General features: G+C 40.6%; 7 protein-coding genes across 14 annotated transcripts in view; 4 read left to right on the forward strand and 3 right to left on the reverse strand.

Moving 5' to 3' along the window:
- The first annotated feature begins 51 nt into the window (after positions 1-51).
- On the forward strand, positions 52-1,397 carry LOC133837844 (uncharacterized). The gene is made up of 2 exons (XM_062268749.1): positions 52-938; positions 996-1,397. The coding sequence occupies exons 1-2, from the start codon at positions 279-281 to the stop codon at positions 1,260-1,262; spliced, it is 927 nt and encodes a 308-aa protein (XP_062124733.1). The 5' UTR covers positions 52-278; the 3' UTR covers positions 1,263-1,397.
- On the reverse strand, positions 1,136-3,457 carry LOC133837840 (uncharacterized). 2 transcript variants are annotated; one of them, XM_062268746.1, is made up of 5 exons: positions 3,275-3,457; positions 2,985-3,223; positions 2,733-2,918; positions 2,009-2,674; positions 1,136-1,937 (listed from the first exon to the last, which is right to left on the reverse strand). In XM_062268746.1, exons 1-5 carry the CDS (start codon positions 3,303-3,305, stop codon positions 1,437-1,439), a joined length of 1,623 nt encoding a protein of 540 aa, XP_062124730.1. In that variant the 5' UTR covers positions 3,306-3,457; the 3' UTR covers positions 1,136-1,436. The 2 variants fall into 2 exon arrangements, with proteins under 2 accessions (XP_062124730.1, XP_062124729.1); XM_062268745.1 differs by having other exon boundaries at positions 2,982-3,223.
- Positions 3,458-3,587: 130 nt separating this feature from the next.
- On the forward strand, positions 3,588-6,298 carry LOC133837839 (KAT8 regulatory NSL complex subunit 2). Of its 2 annotated transcripts, XM_062268743.1 has the most exons (6): positions 3,588-4,181; positions 4,239-4,431; positions 4,488-4,651; positions 4,719-5,119; positions 5,531-5,947; positions 6,028-6,159. In XM_062268743.1, the coding sequence occupies exons 1-5, from the start codon at positions 3,671-3,673 to the stop codon at positions 5,906-5,908; spliced, it is 1,647 nt and encodes a 548-aa protein (XP_062124727.1). In that variant the 5' UTR covers positions 3,588-3,670; the 3' UTR covers positions 5,909-5,947; positions 6,028-6,159. The 2 variants fall into 2 exon arrangements, with proteins under 2 accessions (XP_062124727.1, XP_062124728.1); XM_062268744.1 differs by lacking the exon at positions 5,531-5,947 and having other exon boundaries at positions 3,592-4,181; positions 6,028-6,298.
- Positions 6,299-6,609: 311 nt separating this feature from the next.
- Positions 6,610-9,673, forward strand: LOC133837842 (glutamyl-tRNA(Gln) amidotransferase subunit A, mitochondrial). The gene is made up of 4 exons (XM_062268747.1): positions 6,610-6,769; positions 6,828-7,075; positions 7,137-7,382; positions 8,484-9,673. Exons 1-4 carry the CDS (start codon positions 6,737-6,739, stop codon positions 9,478-9,480), a joined length of 1,524 nt encoding a protein of 507 aa, XP_062124731.1. The 5' UTR covers positions 6,610-6,736; the 3' UTR covers positions 9,481-9,673.
- On the reverse strand, positions 7,460-8,197 carry LOC133837845 (NADH dehydrogenase [ubiquinone] 1 beta subcomplex subunit 11, mitochondrial). The gene has a single exon (XM_062268751.1). It carries the CDS (start codon positions 8,081-8,083, stop codon positions 7,640-7,642), a length of 444 nt encoding a protein of 147 aa, XP_062124735.1. The 5' UTR covers positions 8,084-8,197; the 3' UTR covers positions 7,460-7,639.
- Positions 9,674-9,951: 278 nt separating the features above from the next.
- Positions 9,952-23,630, forward strand: part of LOC133837838 (uncharacterized protein C2orf42 homolog) — a 139,796-nt gene continuing 126,117 nt past the window's right edge. For 2 of the 6 annotated variants that reach the window (XM_062268739.1, XM_062268741.1), the window contains exons 1-3: positions 9,954-11,003; positions 11,474-12,076; positions 12,133-12,571. In XM_062268739.1, coding sequence (XP_062124723.1) covers positions 10,074-11,003; positions 11,474-12,076; positions 12,133-12,555 — 1,956 coding nt within the window. In that variant the 5' untranslated portion in view covers positions 9,954-10,073 and the 3' untranslated portion in view covers positions 12,556-12,571. The other 4 variants (XM_062268742.1, XR_009893871.1, XM_062268740.1 and 1 more) reach the window with 4 other exon arrangements.
- The window catches only part of LOC133837837 (tyrosine-protein phosphatase 99A), a 110,193-nt gene continuing 102,121 nt past the window's right edge, over positions 15,559-23,630 (reverse strand). The window contains 6 exon segments of the mRNA XM_062268736.1: positions 15,559-17,100; positions 17,171-17,439; positions 18,178-18,733; positions 19,323-19,489; positions 19,558-19,898; positions 19,973-20,262. Of these exon segments, the coding sequence (XP_062124720.1) occupies positions 15,897-17,100; positions 17,171-17,439; positions 18,178-18,733; positions 19,323-19,489; positions 19,558-19,898; positions 19,973-20,262 (2,827 nt within the window). The 3' untranslated portion in view covers positions 15,559-15,896.

Genomic DNA, 23,630 nt, shown 5'->3' on the forward strand with positions numbered 1-23,630 from the left:
AATATCGATTAATGTGTCAATTTGCCCATTACTAGCAAACCAACGGCATCGATATTGTCGATACATCGAGGGTCTCTCTATCCCAACTGTACACGAACTAAAAATACACTTTGTCGTTCAGGATTATTGAAGTTGTTCGAGCGAACCAAATTCGGAGCGATTCGCCAATCCAACAAAATACGCAAAACGAACCAGACATTGATAAACCAAAGCACAAAATTGTATTGTGTGTAAACAAAAACCGGAGGCTTGCTGAACCAACGACCAACGTCATAAATATGGTAGGCAGGAATGCCAAAGCATTGTCACATTTCCACCGCCTCACCGAGTACGTTGTGCAATGCAAGCATTGCGATAAGACGCTGTCATCTAAACACACATCCTCGAATCTAACGCGCCACTTAATTCGCAATCACAAACTTCTCGCTCGCGCCATATTTGCTGGCGACGAGGGAAAAATGCTGGCGGAACTGCGCGAGGAACTCAACGCAACCGATGCGGATCCCGATCTCCATTTGGGCGCAGATGTCAACATGGGAGAGCGCGAGACTAAAACTGCAGTACGCACCATAATTGACAATCAACAACAGCAGCGTCACGAGCAGCAACATCATCACCCCGAGATGCGCAACAAAGTCATTGGCAAAAACAACAAATTGTGGGCGCATTTTGTGCGCATTTCCGAGTTTATGGCAAAGTGCAAACATTGTAGCAAAACGCTCTCATCAAAGCATTCGTCGTCCAATTTGATGCGACACATTATCCGGCGCCATCACAATTTCTCCAAAAATCTGAGCTATTCTCAACACAGTCTGATATCACCTAAGAAGGAGCTGTTAAAGGGCGAGGAGCGTCGTCAAGTCGATCCATTGGAAAAGGTGGATTTCGATGATGTCGATAGCATCATTGAGAAGGTCACGGATCACATGGATGATGAAGTAAGCTTATTGAAATATTCTCTTCATTAGATGTAAATTAATTAATTTATGTCACAGGAACCCTTCTATGAATATGTGGTGGACAATACAGAAATGATGGTGCCGCGACACTGTGAAGAAGAACCCTCCAATCTGACCAATTCCCTGGAGCATCCAGGCGACACAAATTCTCTGACGGAGCCCACTACACAATTGGATGAAAAGCTAAAGGCGGAGACCATTTATTACAATGAGATGGCTGAATTGGCCAGGGCCAAGAGACGTTTGATTGATCTGCAGGCAAAGAAACTGTTACTGGACATGAACGTAGTCGACGACAATTGATTAATTAACATAAAAATTAATTCATTTGCTTGTTATAATATTAGAGGATGTAAGCACATTAATGTTAGGTTGGTTTATGTAACAGTTTGAACTTAAAAACTTACACATTACACTTATATACATAATTATAAACTATACGCTATGCTACGAATATATATACGATCTACGTATGCATTAATTTGTAGTTGTTGTATCGACAAGTTCTTTAAGCTTCTCAAATTCCAAACGCTCTTTGCGCACCTGTTGCGCCACCAGAAACTTTTGCATGCGATAGAAACCAGCTTTTTCGCTGAAATACATTGCCTGCTGTCGCAACACATCCTCTTTGAGTTCCCTCATCAGTGGAGTATCATCCGATTGTATTGTTGTCGTTACCAACTGCGCATCGTTGCTCTGATTGCTCAGATCGGAATAAGCATTTTCACCCGATTGCAGCGATGGTGATTTTTCACCCGCAGCACTTTCATATAAGTCAGCTCCAAATTCTTCTACATCGTTGAGATCCTCTTCTATTTCGATGATGTCGTTGTAAAGAGCTTCATCGGAGATGGGCGCTGAAATCTCTATTGGCTCGGGCGGCTCGCCACTGTCTCCGCCCGAATTGCTATCCTCACTTATCACTGTGGAGTAAAGCGTGCCCAGCTCGTCTCCCTCCTGCTCCACAACAGGATAGTCCTATGAAAAGTGAGAAATTAATTAAGTCAAGAATCATTATAAGATATAATTATATATACAAACAAACTTACATCATCGTACTCGCATCGCATTGCCGCCCCATGAATCTTGATCATGTGCCTGCTAATGGTATCCTCCATGTGTCCGTTATCTTCAAATTGCTCTGCACACATTTGACACTTCCACACTCCATTATCGCTGGTTGCCTCGCAAAAGCTAAAGAACGAACTCTCCATGTCTGCATCTTGTGATTCCAACTTAACACCTACTTGGTTGACGTCCTGTAGATGCCATATAATGTTGTGCATGCGATGCAGATGTCGCTGTAGATTACTGGTGCCCTGATACGACAAGTTCTTCAGACACACACGACAACGCACCGTGTCCTCCGAGAGTCGTGTTATGTACTTCCAGACGACGCTGCCAATGATGCTACGCCGGGTCGATGGCAATCCCTGTTCATTGGAAGTACTGGATGTTGCGACATCTTGCACATTATCACTGGACTCCACTTTCACCACGGTCGTCTCGTCCATGATGTCGTGTCTGCGCTGCAAATGCGTGATCACATTTGCTGTGCCGTGGAAACGCATGCGTCTGTTGCACAGCTTGCAGAGCACCGTGTTCTTCGACAGCTTATCGCAATAGTTCCACACATAACTAGAGCCTTTGCGTTCCCTTCTAAAGGCCGAAGCGGGATCTGCGCCAAACTGTAGGCTGCGTGGCATATGATGTGTCTAGTATGAAACTTGCTTTAAGTGAAATCATTACTAATGTTTATAATAGACTGCTTACGACTTCTTCGATCTTCTCCGCGTGCATTCGCTTCAGATGCTTGGTAATATTGGAGGTGTTGCCACCGCCAAAGTATAGCACCTTCTTGCAGAGATGGCACAGTGCCCGCTTGTGATCCAGCTTGGTGCAAAAGTTCCACACAATGCTGCGATTTGGACGACCTTTTTTAACAGCATCGTCAGGTTGCTGCAATTGGAAAACAAACTTTTGTTATCAATGCGGTTTATATATTGCGGGCCTTTAACTGACCACATCATTGACGCCATGCACAGTTTGCAGGTGACGTCCCAGATTGGCGGTCTTGTTGCCAAATGTTTCGTTGCAGATCTGACACCTGTAGACATCTGAGTGATCGGGAACTGGATTGAAATAATTCCAGACGTAGCTGCGACGTTTGTTCTTCATGGATTTTGAAAGCGAGCGTGTGTTTTCTAGCTGTTCATTGTCGGCTTCCATATCGACCATGGCATCACTGTCCTCCGACATCTCATCTGTAATTAAACGCATAAATAAACGTTGCAAATTCAAAACTTACAACTTACATCTCAATTTCATGTTTCCCTCGTTCATCATCTCTGGCTTTTGGCGATGCACTCAATATATATATGTATATCGACAGCAATTTCGATAACTGGTTCCAAGGCGGTTAATATATCAAAATTAATGCTAAAACACCATTTATAAAATTAGTTTCGAATATAGATTATTTATAATTAAATATAATAAATTTCAATAATTTTGAAATTTACTACGCTTAAAATATCCAAGTTATTTATGTTTGTAGTAATCGTTACCATCGCTATCAGCTACGGTAGTCACATCATCAGCAAGCTTCGATAACAAGCAGTATTATCGTTTTAAGTGACATCACTAGTGAGTTGCTTCGCATTTTTATTGTGTCGTCGTCGTTGGAAAATCTGTCGAAACTGTGCGTGAAAATGGCAAGTTTTTCGCCCAATCAATTGCGGCAATGCGCCCGATTCACGGGCACTGCCTGCACACCGGAAAAGGAGCAAAAACTGCGAGATCAAATACACAGTGAACTGGCAAAAATCAAATATTGCAGTAATCCCACATACGAATGCAGCTTGATGCGCATTGATGGCTACGAATATTGCATTCGCCACATTTTACGTGATCCACGCGCCAATTATCGCCAATGCTCCCATGTTTATCCCAATGGACGCAAGTGCACCAATGCGGTGCCCAAATTGGACACAAAAAAAGAACAGATTCTGACCACGTTGTGCTTCGAACACAATCGTCAAACCCAATTGCAAAAGACACATTTATCAGTGGGTCGCTTGCGTAGTCGTGTGGAAACCAATGAGAGCCTCTTGAACAGTTTGTCGCATCACATTAATGTAGAGGACATAAAACCGGAGCTACCCAAACATGAGCCGGACGATGATGAAATTGATGTTGTATCACCACATGTGACTCCATTTGGTAAGTTTGCATTGTTATGAAGACTTAAACAATTATTTAATTATTATTGACTTGCAGTCAATCAGGATCACACCAACACCATTGGACAGGTTGTGACCAGCGTTCGTAAGCGTCGTCGCATTTTGGATTATGCCTCAGACAGTTCTAGCAACGATGAGGATCCGCCTTGTCTGCGCAACACAGCACGCGATGTAGAGTTTTATGAATCGGACTACGAAAGTGTCGATTCCGAGGAGGATGATCCACTCAAGTGAGCCCGGAAAGCACCTAATTAATTATCATTAAGTTAACATTTGTTGTTTGTAGGCACGCTGGCGTTTATACCAGAGCGGAAGCAGTGCGTCTCTCAGAGTTGAAGCTGATTAAGCTGCAGGGCTTGTATCGCGAACAAATCAATCACTTGCAACACGTCTTCAAGCAGCGTCGCCGCAGCTATTTGCATGACATACGCCGCGAGCGTGAAACATACTGTAAATGCTTGAGAGTTGCAATTGGCATTTCGAATATATATTTATTAATTTCGATATTCACTTGCAGGCAGCATTCATGATCAACTGAAGGACACGCCGCATGAGCGCAAGCAGTACGAACAGCTCAAGGCACTCAATAGTTACCATCGCCGTCAAGGCATGGAAGCGGTGCTTTACAAGAAGATGAAGGAGAAACGCTCGAGAGACACTATGCTCTCTTCTAAATCTTCTAGTCAGCCCAAATGCATCTTCACCGAAGGTGGCGTCAAGTGCGGCGAACGCACGTTGCCCTGTTGTAAGCACTGCCGCAAGCACATACTCGAGGATAAGCGGCAGGTGTTGTATCGTGCTTGCGGTGTCGAGCGCAGTGGAGTCGTATGCCAAGAACCTGTGGCCAGCATTCTCGAGGACTCGACGTGTGTGCTGCATTTGAATGTGGCACCGGCCAAGCGTCAGTACATACAAAAGGTGCGTTAAACAGAGGCTGTGCCCCTAACTCTACTACTACCAACTACCACCAACCACAACCACCAAACCACAACCACCAAACCACAATCACTACTACAACCTCAACCACTAGCACCTTAATTAAGCCAAACAAAAAACACTTGCGCGCTTACATTTTGTATACATTTGCATACATCATACACAGACTTGTCTATATATACAGCATACATGTATATACCTCGATTAGTTGGTAGTGTTGCTTACTATATAGTATATAGTCCTAGCTAGACATACGACACGCATACATAAGTATTTCGTATTTAGCATAGCGTTTAAAATGAACAAGCTTGTGATCAAACAAAAAAAAATGTTGAAATAAAAGACAGACCTCTCATTCCCCACCCATCTCCAACTCCTTTCACCTCACGATAGTTTTATGGCGTGCCAAGCACACCGAAGATCGAAAGTGTATTTGCCTCAAGTCGCCCAAGTGCACCAGACAGTGATGATGGAGACGTTGACAATCGATCGCCGATGTCAAATAGTCTATTGAATTTTAATAGTGAAACAGCCAATACGATTGATGAGAACTATGCCATGTTGCTGGACATGGACGATAATGGTCTGGATTTGGCGCTTGACGATGCGAACGGATTAATTTTAGATCACGAAGAAGAAATTCCACATCAAGCTGAATCAATTGCCAACTTAAATGATGTGCCAATTGATTTCAATCAAGTCGAAGCTGAAATTATGAATATTCTAGCGAGCATCGATGAAATGCCTTGGCTCGATTCATTGCTGCAATAAAATTTCACAATCAAGTCAATTGAAATCATCCTGCTACATGTACATAATCTCATTCTTATAGATTTTTCCCATATTTCGTTTTTATATTTCAAATTGTTATATATTTTTATCGTCTACAGAAATGCGAATCTGAAACTGAAGATGACGAACCATCGTCTACCAACGTTAAACAGGAGATTAAGAAAGAGGACGAGCAATCAGAAGCAAACAGATCTCTTAATACAACCACAGCGCATGATGGTGGAGGACAATCGAAAAAGTAAAGGGAAAAAATATGTCAATGTACAATGTATAGATTTTAAACTTTAATGTAGTAGTACAAATCGTTGAAAAATGTCGGAATGTTTTTTAAAATATATGTGCATTTGCTTGCTTGTTAGACATAAACAATTCGAATATTTTAATTAATTCCATTTTGAAACAGGCGCCAAAGCTAAAGTTGCGAGACCCCAGTTGCAATTTGCAAATATACTGAAATATACCAATTAATAGCAATTGCTTCAAGGTAAATAAATCTTCTTTCCACTGTCTTGCAAATAAAACCATTCAATTTTTATTAAATAAAAATGTTAAAAAGCTGCTATTATGTATTTGTTGCTAGGCATGCATAAAATAATAATAACTAATCATGCATATTGGAGACGGTGCCCATTGGCCGCTTACAATCAAATTTTAATTAATCGGCATTACTCACATCTCTAGTCAACAGGGTGCTGTTTGCAACAGTTTATTGATGGTTAAATCTAAAGCCCATTAGTTTGTTTAAAATATGCATTATAAATAAAAGTATATGAAATACAAATTTTAATTTGCAAATTTCAATTAACAATGCGACGTCACTTGCAACTGAGTATTAAACAGGTATATGCACAAGCAAACTGAATTTGAATACTCTTCTATAAAGTGACAAATGTTTTAGCTAACTGCCGGTTACATCAATGGACAACTCTCTCCTCTACAAGTGGCGGAACAGGCACTCGAGGATGCCGTTAAGCTAAAGACACTGAATGCCTTGGTGCGTGCGACACCCGAATTGGCGAGACAGCAGGCTCAGGAATCCACAGAGCGCTATACAAAGCAGCAACCTATTGGCGAGCTAGATGGCATAACTGTGGCCATAAAGGATAATTTTTGCACTGCCAATGTGCACACAACTTGCGCCTCCCGGTAGGTTACTAAATAAAGATCTGACTTATTTTTATTAATGTCCATTAACTTGATATTGCAGCATGCTACAGGATTTTGTGCCACCCTACGATGCAACGATGAGCGCAAGATTGCGTGAAGCGGGCGCAGTGTTGGTGGGCAAAACGAACATGGATCAGTTTGCCATGGGCGCTGGCACCGTGGATTCCATTTACGGACCCACTAAGAATATATGGAGCGAAGACTTGGCTTCCCAGGATAATTGGCGCATAGCTGGTGGTAGCTCAGGTGGCTCGGCATCAGCTGTTGCCGCTGGTTTGTGTTATGCGTAAGTAAAAAAATGTATCTTTGTTTACATGATTCTCCATAACCTCAATTGGCAACGCAAGATGTTTAACAAAAAAGTTGTGTATAGATTTCTTGGGCGCATTTTATTAATCAACTTCACACTGCAGCACGATGATTTTTGATATATGCAATTTTATTGGCGTGCAGCGTGCGCGACACTCGCAGCTATGTCCACCAGAGTTCTTTCCATTACATAACATTCGCTTATAAAACAAAAACTAAAAAGGGATTTCTTCTTTAAATAATAATTTCCGTTTGACCCAAATCCTCGTCCGATGGCAGCACTATGCTTGCCTTGTCCACATAGTCGGGACTGACCAGATCCAAGCCTGCTTGCTCGCGGCGTCGCAGCTCGAGGAAACCTTCGCGCTGTGCCCAGTTGCGAAGCTGCGTGTCCGGCAAATATGACCAGTAGAATGTGCCCCACACTAGACACAAGGTGACGGCAACGAAGAATGTTGATTTGGTTGCTTTGCGATCTTCCGCTTCTGACTTGTAATCGAAGCCATAGCTCATCCAGTTCTTGGGGCTAGGATTGGCAAAATCTTCGGTTGTAACGCTGGTAGGTGCTGCGACGGTCTCGTCCTTTTTGGGAGATGTCTTGATGCTGCGGCATGCATTAAATGCTACCGAGCGTTGCAATGCCACGGCGCGGCTTGTTAGGCGAAAAAGCGCAGACATTGTTTGAGAATGCCCAATTTATTTAGCAAAACTTCGTAAATGTTTTTCAGTCTCGTTCGCTTTGGGCGCAGAGTGACCGTGCAGCTGTTTGAAAAATCAGCTGTTTCCAAATTTAACAGTTGTAACAATCGATTTCACTAATGTTATCGTTTTAGAATGTAAATGGGTTAAAATTGTTAATTTCAAATTAGAATGCTTTTGCAGTGCAATTGATTGTGATACAAGATGTTAAGTAAATGATCTAGTTTGGATTGTGACCGTGCTGTTTTAAAAATCGACTTCGGCCAAGTTTAGTAGCTGCAGCAATCCATTTGGCGATCTGTGGTTTTACTAGTACATATATGTTATCGATTGAAAATTGCGCGTTAATTGATTTATTTTAAATTGTTTTATTCTGCAGCGCCATTGGATCTGACACGGGTGGTTCTACTAGAAATCCTGCCTCGTACTGTGGTGTGGTGGGTCTTAAGCCCACTTATGGTCTTTGTTCCCGTCATGGCTTAATTCCTTTAGTCAATTCCATGGATGTGCCTGGCATTTTAACGCGTTCGGTCAGCGACTGCGTTCATGTGCTGAATGCAGTGGCAGGACCAGATCCATTGGACTCCACTAGCGTACAGAGGCCATACAAAAAGTTGCAACTGCCTGAAGTCGACCAAATTGATTTGAGCTCTCTGAGGATTGGCATACCAAAGGAATATCATTGTGATGGGCTCTCAGCCGAGGTGTTGGAAACGTGGACCAAGGTAGCTGATCTACTAGAGACTGCTGGCGCTAAAGTGCGCCAAGTGTCGCTGCCAAACACAGCAGCGAGTATATTCGTCTATACTATTCTGAATCAATGCGAGGTGGCCAGCAATATGGCACGCTATGACGGCATTGAGTATGGACATCGTGCAGCCGACGAACGCAGCACCGAACAGCTTTATGCCCAATCTCGGGCAGAGGGTTTCAATCAGGTTGTCAAAACACGCATACTGACAGGTAATTTTCTGCTGTTACGCAAGAATTACGATCATTACTTTGAGAAGGCATTGCGTGTTCGTCGTCTGATAGCTGAGGACTTTGTCAAAGTTTTTGAGGCGGAGCAAGAAGCGGAAAAAGTGGACATATTGCTGACTCCTACAACGCTAAGTGATGCACCAGTTTATAAGGACTTTATAACGCTGAGCAATCGTGATCAGTGTGCTGTGCAGGACTTTTGTACACAGCCCGCTAATATGGCTGGTATTCCAGCGGTTTCGATTCCTGTGCGCTTGTCTAAAGCTGGTTTGCCTTTAAGCCTGCAATTGATGAGCAACAACTTTAACGAACAACTGCTGCTGACTGTGGCACGCTGGATAGAGGCACAAGTCAGTTTCGATAGTCTACAGAGCCTACAGAGACATGCAATTTAATTGTGACTTAAATTAGTATGAATTTGCAAATAAAGTTTCTAAGTGCAAATTCAAACGTTTATGGAGCAGTGCTAGAAATATCGAAATGGGCTCAATAAATCGATAACAGATGTGTGCTGTGATTGCGTTGTTGTTGTTTGGTTAATTGTGGCGAATTGGCTCCAATATTGTTAAATAAATAATTTTAATGCGATTTTATCTTTTATTCGTATAATTTTTGTTGTTGTTGTATATATTAAATCTGTTTATTTAAATGTTTTGAAGCAAGTATTAAGTATTAATCTTAATATTAGTAACAGTTTTTTAGCGAGAAATATCGATTGGCTCTTAATAAATCGATTTCAGTTTTACGCTGCTATGTGTACGTTAAATGTGATGAATTGGCAGCACTTTGAAAACAGCAATGCAAATTACTTGTATCGCGATTTTATTTTTATTAAACTTTTCAAAATATTTATACAAGTGATATGACTACTACTATTGTAACGGCGAATAGTTATCGCTGTTAATAACAGAATGTCAGGACTAATCGCTCTAATATTTTGCGCCTGGTGTATGTCTTTGCCGCCCTCGCGAAACGAACGCCGCTATCAATGCCACTAGATTCAAAACAAACCAATCATCAACCTGCCACATTACGCGGCCTTCGCAAATGTTCCAGCTGTGGCGCCATCAACGGCAGTCGGGCGCTGCTCTGCCGCAATCCCCTGTGCCCACAAAATAAAAATTCCCTCGACGGCGTACAATTGATTTGTCATCGCACCGGCTGTGCCATTTACTCACTGCGTATCAAGGAATTCAAGCAACAGGATGCACAGCAATCACGCAACTTCGTGTGCATCGAGGATGTCACGCTATCGTTGCAGCCCAATGCTGCAGTTGTGTCCAGCAAAGCTATTTGCCATGTCGATGCCTGCAAGAGCGAAAACAACAATTGCAAGCACATCAAAGCGTGTCGCGAGTGCAGCGAACAGATGCCCAAGGCAACGGTTTATAGTGTCAGCCGTGAAGTGCTTTGGAATCTCAACATTAGCCGCGAGCAGAAGCAGCAGCTCTGGCAGCAGTACAAATCAGCGGAGGAGCAGGAACAACTGCCTGCCGTGCAACGACTGAATGCCACAACATTCGTAGTGCGTTGCGAGCGCTCGGAGTCGTTTCCTGCGGCGCACCTGCATGTGACTGCGCTGGCCAACGGTTTGTCCACCAAGAAGGGCATCTATGCATGTGCCTGTCGCAAGCTGAAGATCATTGTGGAGCCGGACAATTCGCTGGTGATGCAGGATGAGATTTGTGATCATATATTGCTGGTGCTTGCGGGGATTCTAAGTTCACCGCAGGGAAAAACAGTGTATGGTAACTTTACGAAAAGTCTACAATCGTTTTGGATGCCCGCCAAGTTGGAGACGCCGCTGGGCGAGGTGTTAATGCACGATGATTTGCGTCTAGGACTGAGCATCAATATTGGCGGCGACATGGAGCCGCCAGAGGACATTTATATATTTGACGATGAAGTGACTAACGATGTAAGTTTGTTCCTATTGAATATCTGTATATATAAAAGAAAGTCGTGATATGTTAGACCACTTATAAATCAAGGACGGCAGAACAGATTTGAGTGAAAATTGGTAGGGAGGTAGCTTAGAGCCAGGAGACGGACATAGGCTACTTTTTATCCCGTACGTTATCCCGTACTCCATCGAAATGGCTGCACTTATAGTAATGAATAACAGTAAGTAGGCTGTGAGCGTAACGTCAGCAATGCCGCGACCAAGACGATCGAATCTTTCCCGACAAAGCCGTAATGCAAGAAGAATACGAAATAATCGACTTCGTGCCACACGAGAAGCGAACATTAAGGTTCTTAGGTGAAGAGCAACCTATGTACTAAAATACAGAAATAATAATGAATGAAATAATAAAAAAAAGGGCGGAACAAAGTTCGCCGGGTCAACTCGTAATGCAATAAAAATAAACATTTAATATTTTTTTGCAGTTGCTGTCGCTGCCGGAAGATCTCTCCGATGTTGTCTACAATGTGGATGCAGCAACACCAACGCAAAACAGCGCCAGCAACAATGCTGTGGTCCGCTACGCCAACGATGCTCAGCTGCTGTCCAACTATGACATTTATGCTGAGCAGCACAATCAACATCTCGAGTTAACCGATTGCAACATTGAGCTCATGGATCAATATCAACTAACCGATCAAATTGATTTATGCAGCGATGATATTGAGCTGCCGCTAATCAGCGAACCCTTCAACATTCTAGCACCGCCGCCAGCGCCCGCAAATCAATTGCCAGCCATTGAATTACCCACAATATCGGTAATTAAGGAGACGGCCATCAAGGCATCTGAAATCGTCAAGGAAGTCAAGACTCGCAAGCAGCCGCCATTGCCGGCGAAGCGTACTTTAATTGTAAATGAAACAAACACAACAACTGTGGAAACTGTGGGTGTTGAGGTGCAGCCCGCATTGGCATACGAGGCGTGGCTGGATTATGTGATAGAGCTGATCAACGATTCCATTGAGCCTGTGGCGGAGCAGGCAGCTGTGAGCACACGTCCAGTGCAGCACAGCTTGCATGTGCATAAGGTAAGTTGGAGTCCCTTCGAGCTGTCTCTTGATCTCTAATCTATTTCTTTATCTAGGAAACCTTTTCGCACTTTAACAAGAGCTTCAGTGCGGGCATCAAGCGGCGTCCACTGGACAATGTCACGGTGATAGCGAGTGGCAAGCACAAAGGACGCAGCAAGTACGAGTGGCACTTTAGAGCCTCGCATACCGTCAAACGCATCTTCAGCAGTCGCAATCTTAGCCTCCAACTACAGCGCTCCTTCGAACGTCAACCTGATGGCCACTTTGAGCCTTATGTGCGCCAAGCGCCGATGCCAGCGACGTCCAAGCAACGTCAAGTCTATACAAGACTTCGGCTCTATATGGTTAACATGCTCTTTGATAGCGAGAATCCCAAGAGTGGCTTGCTTTTGAGCTGGACTCCAGATGTGCTGCCTCGCAGTCAATTTGGTTTGCTGCAAATTGAATTTGTGCTGCAAACGAATGCGACAACTTAAAATGTGCCCAACAACGGTGAGTAATCAGATGTTCTTTATTTTTATTTGCATTCTCTTTAGTTTTATAAGTTTTTTTTTGTTTTCGGTTTTTTGTTTTGCATCCATATCAACTTTTCATTGGCTTATCTCAGTAACTTAGGTGTACATACATAAACTTATTTTCATCATTTTTGTTTATCGAGATACTTTCATTTCATTATCGTATTCTTTTTCTTCGTGCACTACTCTTGAAGCGTTTACCAAGTTTTCTATTTGCCGAATCATTGATTTTACAAACTTTCGATTCATGATTCCTTCTGACTGCTTTTCTACTGGATTTGTTTGTTTTATTTTTGCTGCTACTCTGTAATTCCCTTTTAAAAACTATGGGCTGCTCTTTTGTTTGTATCCATTCGCTTGTTTATCTCTTGCTTAGTTCTAAAATCATCGGTTATGCTTACTTAAGTTGTCGCTACATTCAGCTTTCTTACTAATCTCGTTTATGGATTTTTTGTGGGTTTTTTTTTTAAGGTTTTTAGTTTTATACGCTTAAGTTTGACATTCATCACATTTATAAATTGCATAACACCGTCAATTAGATAATATTTATATATATTTAATTATATATGATTTGTGAAGGTAGTTAGTCTTGGAAAGGTTTCCTTGCTCGAGAAGTGTGTGCAGTGTTCTATTTTATTTCGATTGGTTTTTCAGATCTTGTGTTCTTCACATTGGCTGGGGCCAAGAATCGTCAAGGTTGTTTGGCTGTCATTTACAAATATTCATATTCATTCTCATTCATTCACTCAATTCAATTGTTCTTTTCTCTTTTTTATAGTATTACATACATTTATGTATATCTAATAGCTACTTTCTTTTTGTCATTTTTTTGTTGTTTTTTCATTTATTTATTTATTTATTATAATAGTTAAAATGCTTTAGTTATCGTTTAGTTGGAAATAATATGGTCTTTATATTACAGATGAAGCATTCTAGGTTGCCTTTTAGTATGAGAATTTACAAGCCTTCGGGATATAAGTACATACACATCCATTGTTCTTTTTGTTTTTTATCTCTTAATCACTTAACTGTAAAAAGAGAGCCTAGAGTTTTCAATTTCCCTTCTCAATAAACATAATTTCAAAAATTGGTCGTTAGGTTCAAATGTTCATTTTGCATTTTTACTTGTGGATTGTTTGAATTAAGAAATGCATTAATATAAGTTCATTTGTTGGCTAAATAAAACAAAAGTCCACTCTATATTTAACTATGCTGATATCGCCAGAAGAAGAAGACAACACATTTAGATCTAAAGTAAATCAAATTCGTTTAACAGACATGAACTTTTTGTATACCTTTTGCATTTTTAGAATTCAAATGTGAGAACCAAATATCTTTGACATGGACAAATCAAGGAACGTACGTTAAGGATTAAAGGTAAAAAGGGCTGAGAGATGCAATAATACATTATAATCATAATTCAGTATACCTGCTTAAGATAAAGTGTACAAAAAACCAGTCTTTAAAACATTTTTGTTGTATCAGTAAATACATATACATATATTATATTTACTTACAAATGTGTAAATCGATTACTTTCTATTCTGCTTAACTGTTTTTCTTTTCTTTCTAAAAACAGGGCACGAAACTGACTCAAGCATAGATTGTGGGTGCTAAATTGTACTGTGCTGCTGTTCAGAACCCAATCGATCGATCATCGTATTCATAGCACCCTGCTCCGTTAGCATTTAATACTATATTTATACTTATACCGATTACTAAGAAAAACTTGTACATGCACAATCTGTTGATTCTTAGAATTATATTTATATATATATATATATATGTATGTATGTATATAGCGATGGCAATTCAAGAGTGCAAAACTCAATTGGATGTTAAGTAATTCTGTACATGTTTTAGATGGGGGACTGGGAATACGTAATTTATGTCATGAAAGCTTGGCATGTTAAATCTCAAATCTGAAATCTTCGCCTCTGGGGAGACGTTTTGACAAATGTATTTTTTATATTTTTCTTTGCTTTGACATATTCCACAAGTGAGAAAAACAATTTTGAATATTTTTTGTTTGCATTCGCTTTTTCCACATGAATTTATATTTTAGTAATACTTTGCTTGCGATTTGCTTTACAAATTAATTAGTTCTTAAACATTAAACGCTAAGCAGTTTTATCATATCGTATTTATATATATATATATTTATTTGTATTTTGTATTTTTACAATATTTATATCGTCATCTTAAACATTACTTATTTTTCCGTTTCTTTCATGCAATCTTTGATTTGATTACGTAATTTATATTTAAAGTATTTACAGTTGTGATGCGCCTGGGTTTTTTATTTTGTTGCGTGATTAGTTCAATTGTTTTTTTGTTTTTAGTTTAGGATTTACAGTGATGTGCTCGTTAAGTGCTTGATTTGAATTTGTTAAGTTAATTTGAAAAATATTTCGTGTACGTGCCTGGGAAAATACATTAAATCGTATTCATAAATTCTTGAATATGTATGTTTTGTGTATGTTCTTTTGTTCACTTTCTCATCTCGTCTATTAAATTCGCATAATTTTCACTAAGATTTTGCATTTGTTCTTCGTTTTTTTTTTTTTTTTTTGTCATTTTTTCATTTTTGTTTTTCAATTTCAAGTTCAACAAGTAATCGATAAAAATGCGAGCTGTGAAAACAGTATCAATAACAGATTATAGGACGGACATTGAATCAATTGAATTTTGCAAAACAATAAAATTACAGATCTGATATCAACTAAGTGTTAAGAGCATGGCACAAAAGGACAATTTCTTTCAGGGATACAAATAAGTAGTATTATTATAATAATTATTATCATAGGCTCTTTATTTGTTGTATTATTTATTTGTGTGGGGAACTATGCATTCAGTTTTCAGTTTTCAGTTTTGTGCGTTAAGCTACATACTTGTTAATCGTTATGTAATATAATTGTGTGCCTTGTTTTTATGTTTGTTTTCTATGTTTCTAGTTGTTGTTTATTTTGTTGACTATATTGTGTGTTTAGTTTTTGTGACTAATTTAAACATATTTAAGGGGCGTCAATGGAATAAAAGCAATTTTGGGGCGTGTCAATAAATAAAATCATAAATAATAGGTTGAAGGATAATTAGCGCTAAACGCTTAGTTCACTCGCTTAAATACATTCAAGTGTATACATAATTAAATTTAATTAGCGTTAATTGTAATTGTAATTTATATTTAATGTATTTATATATTTATAATTATATTTAAATGTATCATATCTTAGCCTTTACATACATATAAAATTATTCATATTTTAATTCATAATTTTGTGTTGTGTTCTGGTTGTTGTTGTTTAGCCTACAATATCTAGGTTTTGAGCATCTGTGACTGCTGCATGAAGTTGTTGTTGTTGCAGATTGTTGTTGTTTTTGTTGTTGTTCATATTGTTGATTATCGGGTTGATTGGGGGATTGAGCAATTCATCAACATTCGACAAGCAATTGGCATTATCCATTTGTGGTTGTTGATGGGTGTTGTATTGTTGTTGCAGTTGGGTTTGTTGTTGCATCAGCGCCAGCATTTGTTGTTGTTGTTGATGTTCATCAGGCGGCAGCAGCATCATCGATGACGACAACGACAGCGACAAAGACCCATCACCAGAGACCAGATTAGCAGCATTATTAGTAGTAGTAACAGTGGTAAGATTAGCATTAGTATGGGTTAGATCATTTAAAGGTGTTGCAGGTGTTGTAGGTGTTGGTGTTGTTGATGATTGAGTTGCTGTTGTAGATGTAGTTGTTGTTGTTGTTAGATTGTTTGGGACTGTTGTTGTATGGTTGTTGTCGGAGCTGTTGGACGTTGATGATGATGGTGTGGGTGTGATGGATGATGGAGCAACTGTGGGTGGTAACAATGATGAGATGGGTAATAAGGAAGAATTAGTATTTGTTGTTGAAGCTGATTCAGTTGTTGTTGTTGCAGTTGCTGTGGCTGTTGCTGTTCCTAATTCTGTATCTGTATTTGTATCTGTTTCTGTGTCTGATTTTGTTATGGCTCCTACTTCTGTTTGATGACTATTATGACTAATGAGATTTTGCTGTTGTGTTTGCTGTTGTTGCTGCTGCTGTTGCTGCTGCTGAATTTGTAGCTGTTGCTGTTGTTGTTGTAGTTGCTGTTGTGTTTCATGTTGCATTTGCAGCTGCAGCAGATGTTGTTGCTGTGCCAGCAGCAACTGTTGCTGCTGCTGCTGTTGTAGCTGTTGTAGGTGTTGTGGAACATTACCGTTGCTGCAGATTTTGCTATAGAGATCCGGCGTGGCCGTTGTCACATCCTCGAATTCCGTACGCAATGCCGTGCGCTTCAGTAAATTCAAATTGCCAGGCAAATAGGACAGAATGTTGTAGATGAGACGAATGTCCTCGCTGGACGTCCAGACGCCGGGACGCTTATTGTGATACAGCTTTGCATACTGATACACATTCGCCGTATTGCAATACTCCATCTCAATGGCCAGCGATGAGATGGCACAGAAGGTGCACGCCTGTGCTCCTCCATATCTGCAAGAACAATGCGATTATTTAATAGGATTCTCACGGTGGAAGGACACACTCGAAACTCGAAACTCACCTGTCCACTATGACAATGGGACCGTTGCGATAATCGTTGCAGCGTTCGTGCACATCGACAATAAAGTCGTAGATGCTGTTGGGATTCGACATCTCTGGCCAGCTGGGGCAGTGCAGCATCTTCACACTCAGCTCGTAGTCGTCCTGGATGGACTGTATGACGAAGTCGCGACTCACGTAGTCGCTCTTGTTCGTCTTGTTCATGAATTTGACGCGATAGTAATCGCTCTCGATGGGCGTGGCCTCATCCGGCCAGAACTGCGCAAAGTTCTGCAATTTCAAACGATTGTTGTTAACTCTTTTTACCTTTCAAATATTGATTATATGATTTAGAAATGATGCAGAAAAAAGGTTGTTAATTAAGAACATTTTTTTGTGTTTCTATGGGATTTATTTTGTAGATAATTGCATACTAGGCAATAACGTGAATTTTTATGAAGACTATTAACTGATTTTGTAATATTTGTATAATAATCTTAACAACCTTTAACTAGCAGCCATATTTTAACAGATATAATTGCCTTGATATAATTCATCATTGAGGAAATTTTTACGAATATTATTATTTTGTAATTTCGTAATATTTCAGCTTTAATCTCAACAAACTTAATATGAGTGAAAAGCCTTAAAATATAATCACAGCTTGAAGACAAACATTTGCACTTTCAAGGTGTTTTTTTTTTCAAACGTTTTTATTGATAATTTTAATATCTCTTTCAAACGTTTTGATTGATAATTTTAATATCACTTCATAGTTTATAGCGGACATTTCATGTGTCGTATAAAAGACATTTTGCTATTAGGTCGTTAAGCAATGGGATAAATTTTGATGACTGAATTGACAATTTTGTAATTTTGGTAAATAACAATTTAATATTGATTAAAAGCTGAGAAAAATGTGTCGAATTTTGTTGTTGTATTAAAGTAATTTTAAAATTTTCCCTCAGTAATTATTTTATTTGCATTTTTTCTAAAGCAGACTTAGAATTTCAATTTTGGGTCACTTACAATATCATCCAGCGATGAGAGCAGCACAATGGTCTGTGCATTGTGATCCCAGACCATTTGCCAGAAGTCCTTTATCGTGTGCGTCATGGGATGCTGGGTGACAATGAAGTCGCGCAGTCGCCTGAAACCATGCAGCCACGAGGCGTTTATGTAATCGCTGCCATCCTCGCCGGGCTTCGGTGTCAGATGCACTCGACTGCCCTCGATGGGAAAGATGGCGCCACGATTTTTGATCGAGTTCACCTGCTTCATGGCGGATGCAATGTGTATGTCCTTGGTCTGGAATTGTATGATGTTCTTATACTGCTGCTCCAAGTACGGAGTGCAGTTCTTGAGCTCCTCGATCTGCTCGGTGGGCAGATTGGTTTCCCCGGAGGCAATCGCCTCGACCAGAGCATCATGCAGAAAGATGTACTGCTCCTCCGTTTGGACAAGGAAATTGCGCTGGGCGCGAATGTGTCGCAGAAAGCCAAAGACGTTGGCAATCGACTTTTGCTGTATCTGCTTCAGCATCGCATCCAGCACAATGTAGGTGCCAGTGCGTCCAACGCCAGCGCTGTGAGAGTAAATGGAAATTCAATTGTCAGTTTCTAGTTCAAAATTGCTTCACAAAAAAAATAAATTACGTTCTAAAAACTAGAACAGAAATTAAGCTGAACAATGTATTGATATTTTATTGAAACAAGATTTCAATCTAAGGAAGTTATTAAGACAAAATTTCAATACTTAATAAACAATCATTTTTTAATATTGGCAATTTCGCAGGTTAAACAATTTTGTATCTTAAAAATAAGTTCTTGAGACAAGAAACAAGATTTTAACCTAAAATAGTTATTGAAACAAGATTTAAATGCTTAATAAAGAATCATTCTTTTTAGATTGCAAATTTCTTAAACTCAAGAATTTTGTTCTTTTTTTTTTTGTGCTTAAAGAGTGCCATCAAAATTCATCAAAATCAAAGTAAAAACCTTTTGGCACGATTTCGAAAATTTCTGAAACTTGAGAATTTTGTTCTTGCTTTTTTTTTTGTAAAGAAATTCATAATACCAAAGTACAAATCTGCTGGCACGATTTTAGCATGATTCAATGTTTTTTTTTGCTCCTAGTATTTTTTATTGTACTGTGTATTTTTGTGCTTCACTCACCTGCAGTGGACAACAATGGGACCCGCCTCGGCGGGATTGGCGGCTGAGGATTTCTTGATGAAATTGAGCACTGGAAGCGGATGATCCGGTGTGCCATGATCTGGCCAGTTGGTGTAATGATATTGATAGACGATTTTCTCCATATTGCACTGCTTCTTTTTCTTGAGCTGCAAGCGAGAAGAGATATCATTTAGTTGACTTCTAAGAATGTCATTTTTGACTGCACTTTACTCACCTTCAGATGCTTGATCTGCAGCGTGCGCACCGTGTACGTCGACATGACTTCCTCTTCCACCAGCTTGACCTGTATTACACCATAGGTTTCAACACCATCCTTGGGCCAATACATGTCGCATTTGCGTCGGCCACGCTCAACCAAATTGGTGATCATCACAATGATCGCCACACGCTGTTCCCAGATCATGCGCCAGAAGCAATCGAAGGTATCGGGCAGCGGACCTTGGGTGCCAATGAAGGCATGTGACTTTTGATAGCCATCGATGAAATTGGCATTGATATAGTCCAGATTCTTTTTCTGCCCGGGCGTGGGATGCAAATGCACGCGACTATGATCGTCTGAAAGTATGAATAAGAATATTAAGTATACGCGACATGGCTCGAGAATATTTTCGCGTTTGCTTTGCACTTACAGGCTGTAATGTTGAGGTAGCGATTCTTGCGTTTATTCTCCGGATGCTGCGAGTGCTCGCAGGCCAGATCATCGGTGATGCATTCGTTCTGTATAGCCTCGTATTCGCGACTGAAGCCAATGTCGCCATCCGCGTGCAGCGATGCCACATGCTTGGCAAACTCATTGACGGGGACCGCAGCGCGGATTTCATCGCCAATCTTGACGGGCACCTCCCAGTCGACCTGCGGTGCATTGGGATGATGTGGCGGATCGTCCAGATAGTAGTAGGCGGCATGGAAGCACTTTCTGCTGGAATTAGCGAAGCAACAAAAAACGAGAATGTTCATGTGTTAAACCAAGGTGGCAAATTGCAATGCTAATTAGAGAGTGGAATGATTCCGGTGAATTGAAAGCGCGCAGCAACTCATGAATAAATACGCAACTAGTCGTTGAAAGCAATCGTGTTTTTGTATCTTAAGAAAAACATAATTCCACTTTTGCTAGAATTAAATACAAATGATGAAATGTTGCCCAGGTGTCAAGCTGAGAGAGGGAGAGGGACAAGGAGAGCGAGACATATTCAATGTGCAGTGTGCTGCTTTTAACAAAATCAAAATGCATTAATAATGAGCTGTCAGAGCAAAGGGAAAGTAGACAGCTGGTTGACCATTGAAGGACACTAAGAACTAAGGACCTAGGATCTTTGGGGTGGGTGGGTTCAACATTAACAGGTATTTAGTAGCAGCGAGGCATAAACAGGAAACGCAGAAACACAATTTTTTCATTTCATTTTCATCTTCATCTTCATTTTTATTTCTATTTTATTTTTTTTTTTGAAGTTGAGTGACAACATTCCTTAAGTTCTAGCATTTTGAATGGCAGCTGCTTGCAAAATTGAGGTTAAGTTTTTTTGTAATTGGCTTAAGCGATTACAAGGAGCACAAACTTTGCCACCAAGTTTCGCCATTCAACGCACAACAACTAGAACTTGGCCCAAAACTTTCGCTGCGCTTCGTTGCATTCTTTGAATGTTGTTGCACGGTTGCAAGATGCGCCGATGCAACAGCTAATCAGAATCAGAAAATGTTGCGAGCCTTCTTTGTCTTGTGCTTATAGTGCGAAGTGCTTTACTGATTAGGCCGCTTCTTATCAGCCTCTTTCAGCTCTACGCTACGATAGATAATACTTCTACACCCAATGTTTACCAAGTGTCTGTCTATAGATACAAATTGTTCCCTCTCTCTCTCTCTCTCTCTCTCTCTTTCGCATGTTCTTTGTTTGCATATCGTGTATTTTCTTTCAATTGGAATTTCTATATTTGATACGCATGTTTCTCTTAAAAAAAATCTGATCCACAAGCATCTGACAGTTGAGTTTCCTTATCGACAGCAATAACAACTGAGACAACTTTATACAAGTCTTTTGGTTTATTTCCTATGCATAGCTAATATTGTTGTTTTTTGCCATTCGACGGTGTTTTTGTTATTGTTGATGGCGCGCTGCTATTACGCACCAAATATTTATTGTAGCAAAATACATTTATTATAAACTTGGTCACGACGAAGTTTGTAAATCATAGAGCGAGACATTTACGACCCTATAAAGTAAGTGCACAACACACACATTACAATATTTTCCCCCTTCCCTCCATCTGCTATTTAAATGTGTTTTGTAATCAGAGGCAAAACAAAAAAAAAGCAGCTAGATAATTTCGCTGGCAATGATAAATGTTTCTTAATCGCTTGCTTATGTAAGATATCGTTATATTATTATAGGGTATCTAAGGCAGCGACTATTTGTGTTGTCTATTACTCTTGGGTTTCTTGTTTTCTTTGTCAACTTCCGTTTTGTTTATTTATTTCTTATGCTTTTGGCAGCAGTTTAAGTGTTGTTATTGTTGCTGTTTGCTGCTGCTGCTGCTGTGCTCATTTGCTATGCATTCTCTGTTGTTGATTGTTTTTGTCATAAAGTTGATCGGAAGATTCTGTTTACGTTGGGTGGTCTGTCTTCTTTGCACCCCTCTCCCATTTTGCCCCCCCCCATCTTACACGTGAGCGGGCAAATAAATGGCCCACTTTGCCCGGCGGTGGCCCAGTTGGGAAAGTGTTCGCGGCGGCGGCGGTGGCGGCGGCAAGCAGCGAGAAACTTACGTAAACCAATTTCCACGTTGCGATTTGCGGCGTGCGAGCGGCGTCGATGCTGCTGACGCTGCCGTCGTTGAGGTGCTGCTGCGCCGCTTTTCCCCTCCAGCTGCTGACATGCTGCTCTGCTCGATGATCTCTCGCTGTTATTGGAAGTGGGTGTCGAAGAGGCGAACGAGCTGGCCGGGGAAGGGCGGGAGGTGACAAAGCTTTTGTTGTCTACCAGTCAAATTGCATTGCACTTGTTGCTGGCCTTTGTTGTTGTTATTGTTGCGCACTTTTATTTACACGAATTACGTCATATCGGCAATTGCAAGGCGCGTTCCGAGTCAAAGGCAGCCGCTCTGTCGCCAAGCACTTGCAAAAATCGTATAGTACGCAATAGACGCACACAAACACACACAGACACACACGCGCACAGTGACACCAACACTCATGCAGTTGCTTTTATGTTTTGACGGCAGAACAACAACAAACTAATTCGGCAGTTTGCTTATCGGATTTTTGCTATTTCTCTGCTTTGATAAGCAAGTGCTTGCTCTCTCTCTCTCGCACTCTCTGTTTAAGTTCGTCAAACGTGCATTTGATTCGCTCTCTCTCTCTCTCTCCCACAAACACACAATTCGGGTTCGTGCTTGCCCTTCGCTCACTTGTTGATCACGAGTCGATTATCAAAACGAAACTGAAATCTCAATTGGCATGAAATGCTGCATTCGGTTCACGACAGCGCGCCCCCATGTTATTTTACATGCTGTAAATGCCTCTGTTAAGTTTAACATGAGCAGTGCTAAAGTGCTCTCTCTCTCTCTCGTTGTTGATCTGTAAGTGAGCGAGCTTTCAATCAGCTGTGCGATAAGATACGTAGAGTTTGAACTCAGTTCGTTTCGCTCGCACTCGCACAAAACCCTTTTTTTGTATTGTGGAAACTTTGGACGTCTTATCAGAGCAGACAGATTAAACGCCTAATTGGCAGTAAGCATAACAATTGCAGAGCAGAGCAAAAGTTTTTCCACAACTGTGTTTGATAAAGTAGAGCACAGAATATTCACTCGAACTTGGCACTCGATATGCAAAAAGGGAAAAAGACATGAAAAGTGAAAGAGGCGAAATCATGTCTGGGCTGTCGATGCTGCTGATTCTGATGATGATGCTAACACACAGAGATACAGATATTAAAGTTTCAAGTTGGAAAAGTTTTATAGCTGCCAGCAGCAGCAGTAGCAGGATGAACGAACGAAAGCGAACACAAAACTGATGAAGTGAAATCTTACATATACAAATACATATATGTACGATATATAGTACTTTTTCAGGTTCACTTTACGGACAGCCTTCAAATTGTTCTCTTTTTGCTAACTTGCTGCTGCCAAGCGCCTTACCAACACACTTTGACCCGCCCGCTGTCTTGGTCCATTGTGCACACGTGCTTCTAATATTTCAGCCTTCAGCAGTTGCTGCTGCTGCTGTTGCTGTTGCTGGGGCAACGGGGCAACAATGGCACGTTGGCAAAAGTTGCGCATACGAAGCCAAAACAAT

The sequence above is a fragment of the Drosophila sulfurigaster genome, chromosome 2R, assembly GCF_023558435.1.
Source record: "Drosophila sulfurigaster albostrigata strain 15112-1811.04 chromosome 2R, ASM2355843v2, whole genome shotgun sequence".
NCBI classification, from domain to species: Eukaryota; Metazoa; Arthropoda; class Insecta; order Diptera; family Drosophilidae; genus Drosophila; species Drosophila sulfurigaster.

Coding starts and splice junctions, on each gene's coding strand:
- LOC133837844 (XM_062268749.1), top strand. CDS start 279: ATGGTAGGCAGGAATGCCAAAGCATTGTCACATTTCCACCGCCTCACC. Junction 939..995: donor CGGATCACATGGATGATGAA/GTAAGCTTATTG, acceptor TTTATGTCACAG/GAACCCTTCTATGAATATGT.
- LOC133837840 (XM_062268745.1), bottom strand. CDS start 3,305: ATGATGAACGAGGGAAACATGAAATTGAGAT. Junction 3,224..3,274: donor GGGAAACATGAAATTGAGAT/GTAAGTTGTAAG, acceptor GTTTAATTACAG/ATGAGATGTCGGAGGACAGT. Junction 1,938..2,008: donor TGCGATGCGAGTACGATGAT/GTAAGTTTGTTT, acceptor CACTTTTCATAG/GACTATCCTGTTGTGGAGCA.
- LOC133837839 (XM_062268743.1), top strand. CDS start 3,671: ATGGCAAGTTTTTCGCCCAATCAATTGCGGCAATGCGCCCGATTCACG. Junction 4,182..4,238: donor ACCACATGTGACTCCATTTG/GTAAGTTTGCAT, acceptor ATTGACTTGCAG/TCAATCAGGATCACACCAAC. Junction 5,120..5,530: donor AGCGTCAGTACATACAAAAG/GTGCGTTAAACA, acceptor ACCTCACGATAG/TTTTATGGCGTGCCAAGCAC.
- LOC133837842 (XM_062268747.1), top strand. CDS start 6,737: ATGCGACGTCACTTGCAACTGAGTATTAAACAG. Junction 6,770..6,827: donor TGCAACTGAGTATTAAACAG/GTATATGCACAA, acceptor CAAATGTTTTAG/CTAACTGCCGGTTACATCAA. Junction 7,383..8,483: donor GCCGCTGGTTTGTGTTATGC/GTAAGTAAAAAA, acceptor TTTATTCTGCAG/CGCCATTGGATCTGACACGG.
- LOC133837845 (XM_062268751.1), bottom strand. CDS start 8,083: ATGTCTGCGCTTTTTCGCCTAACAAGCCGCGCCGTGGCATTGCAACGC.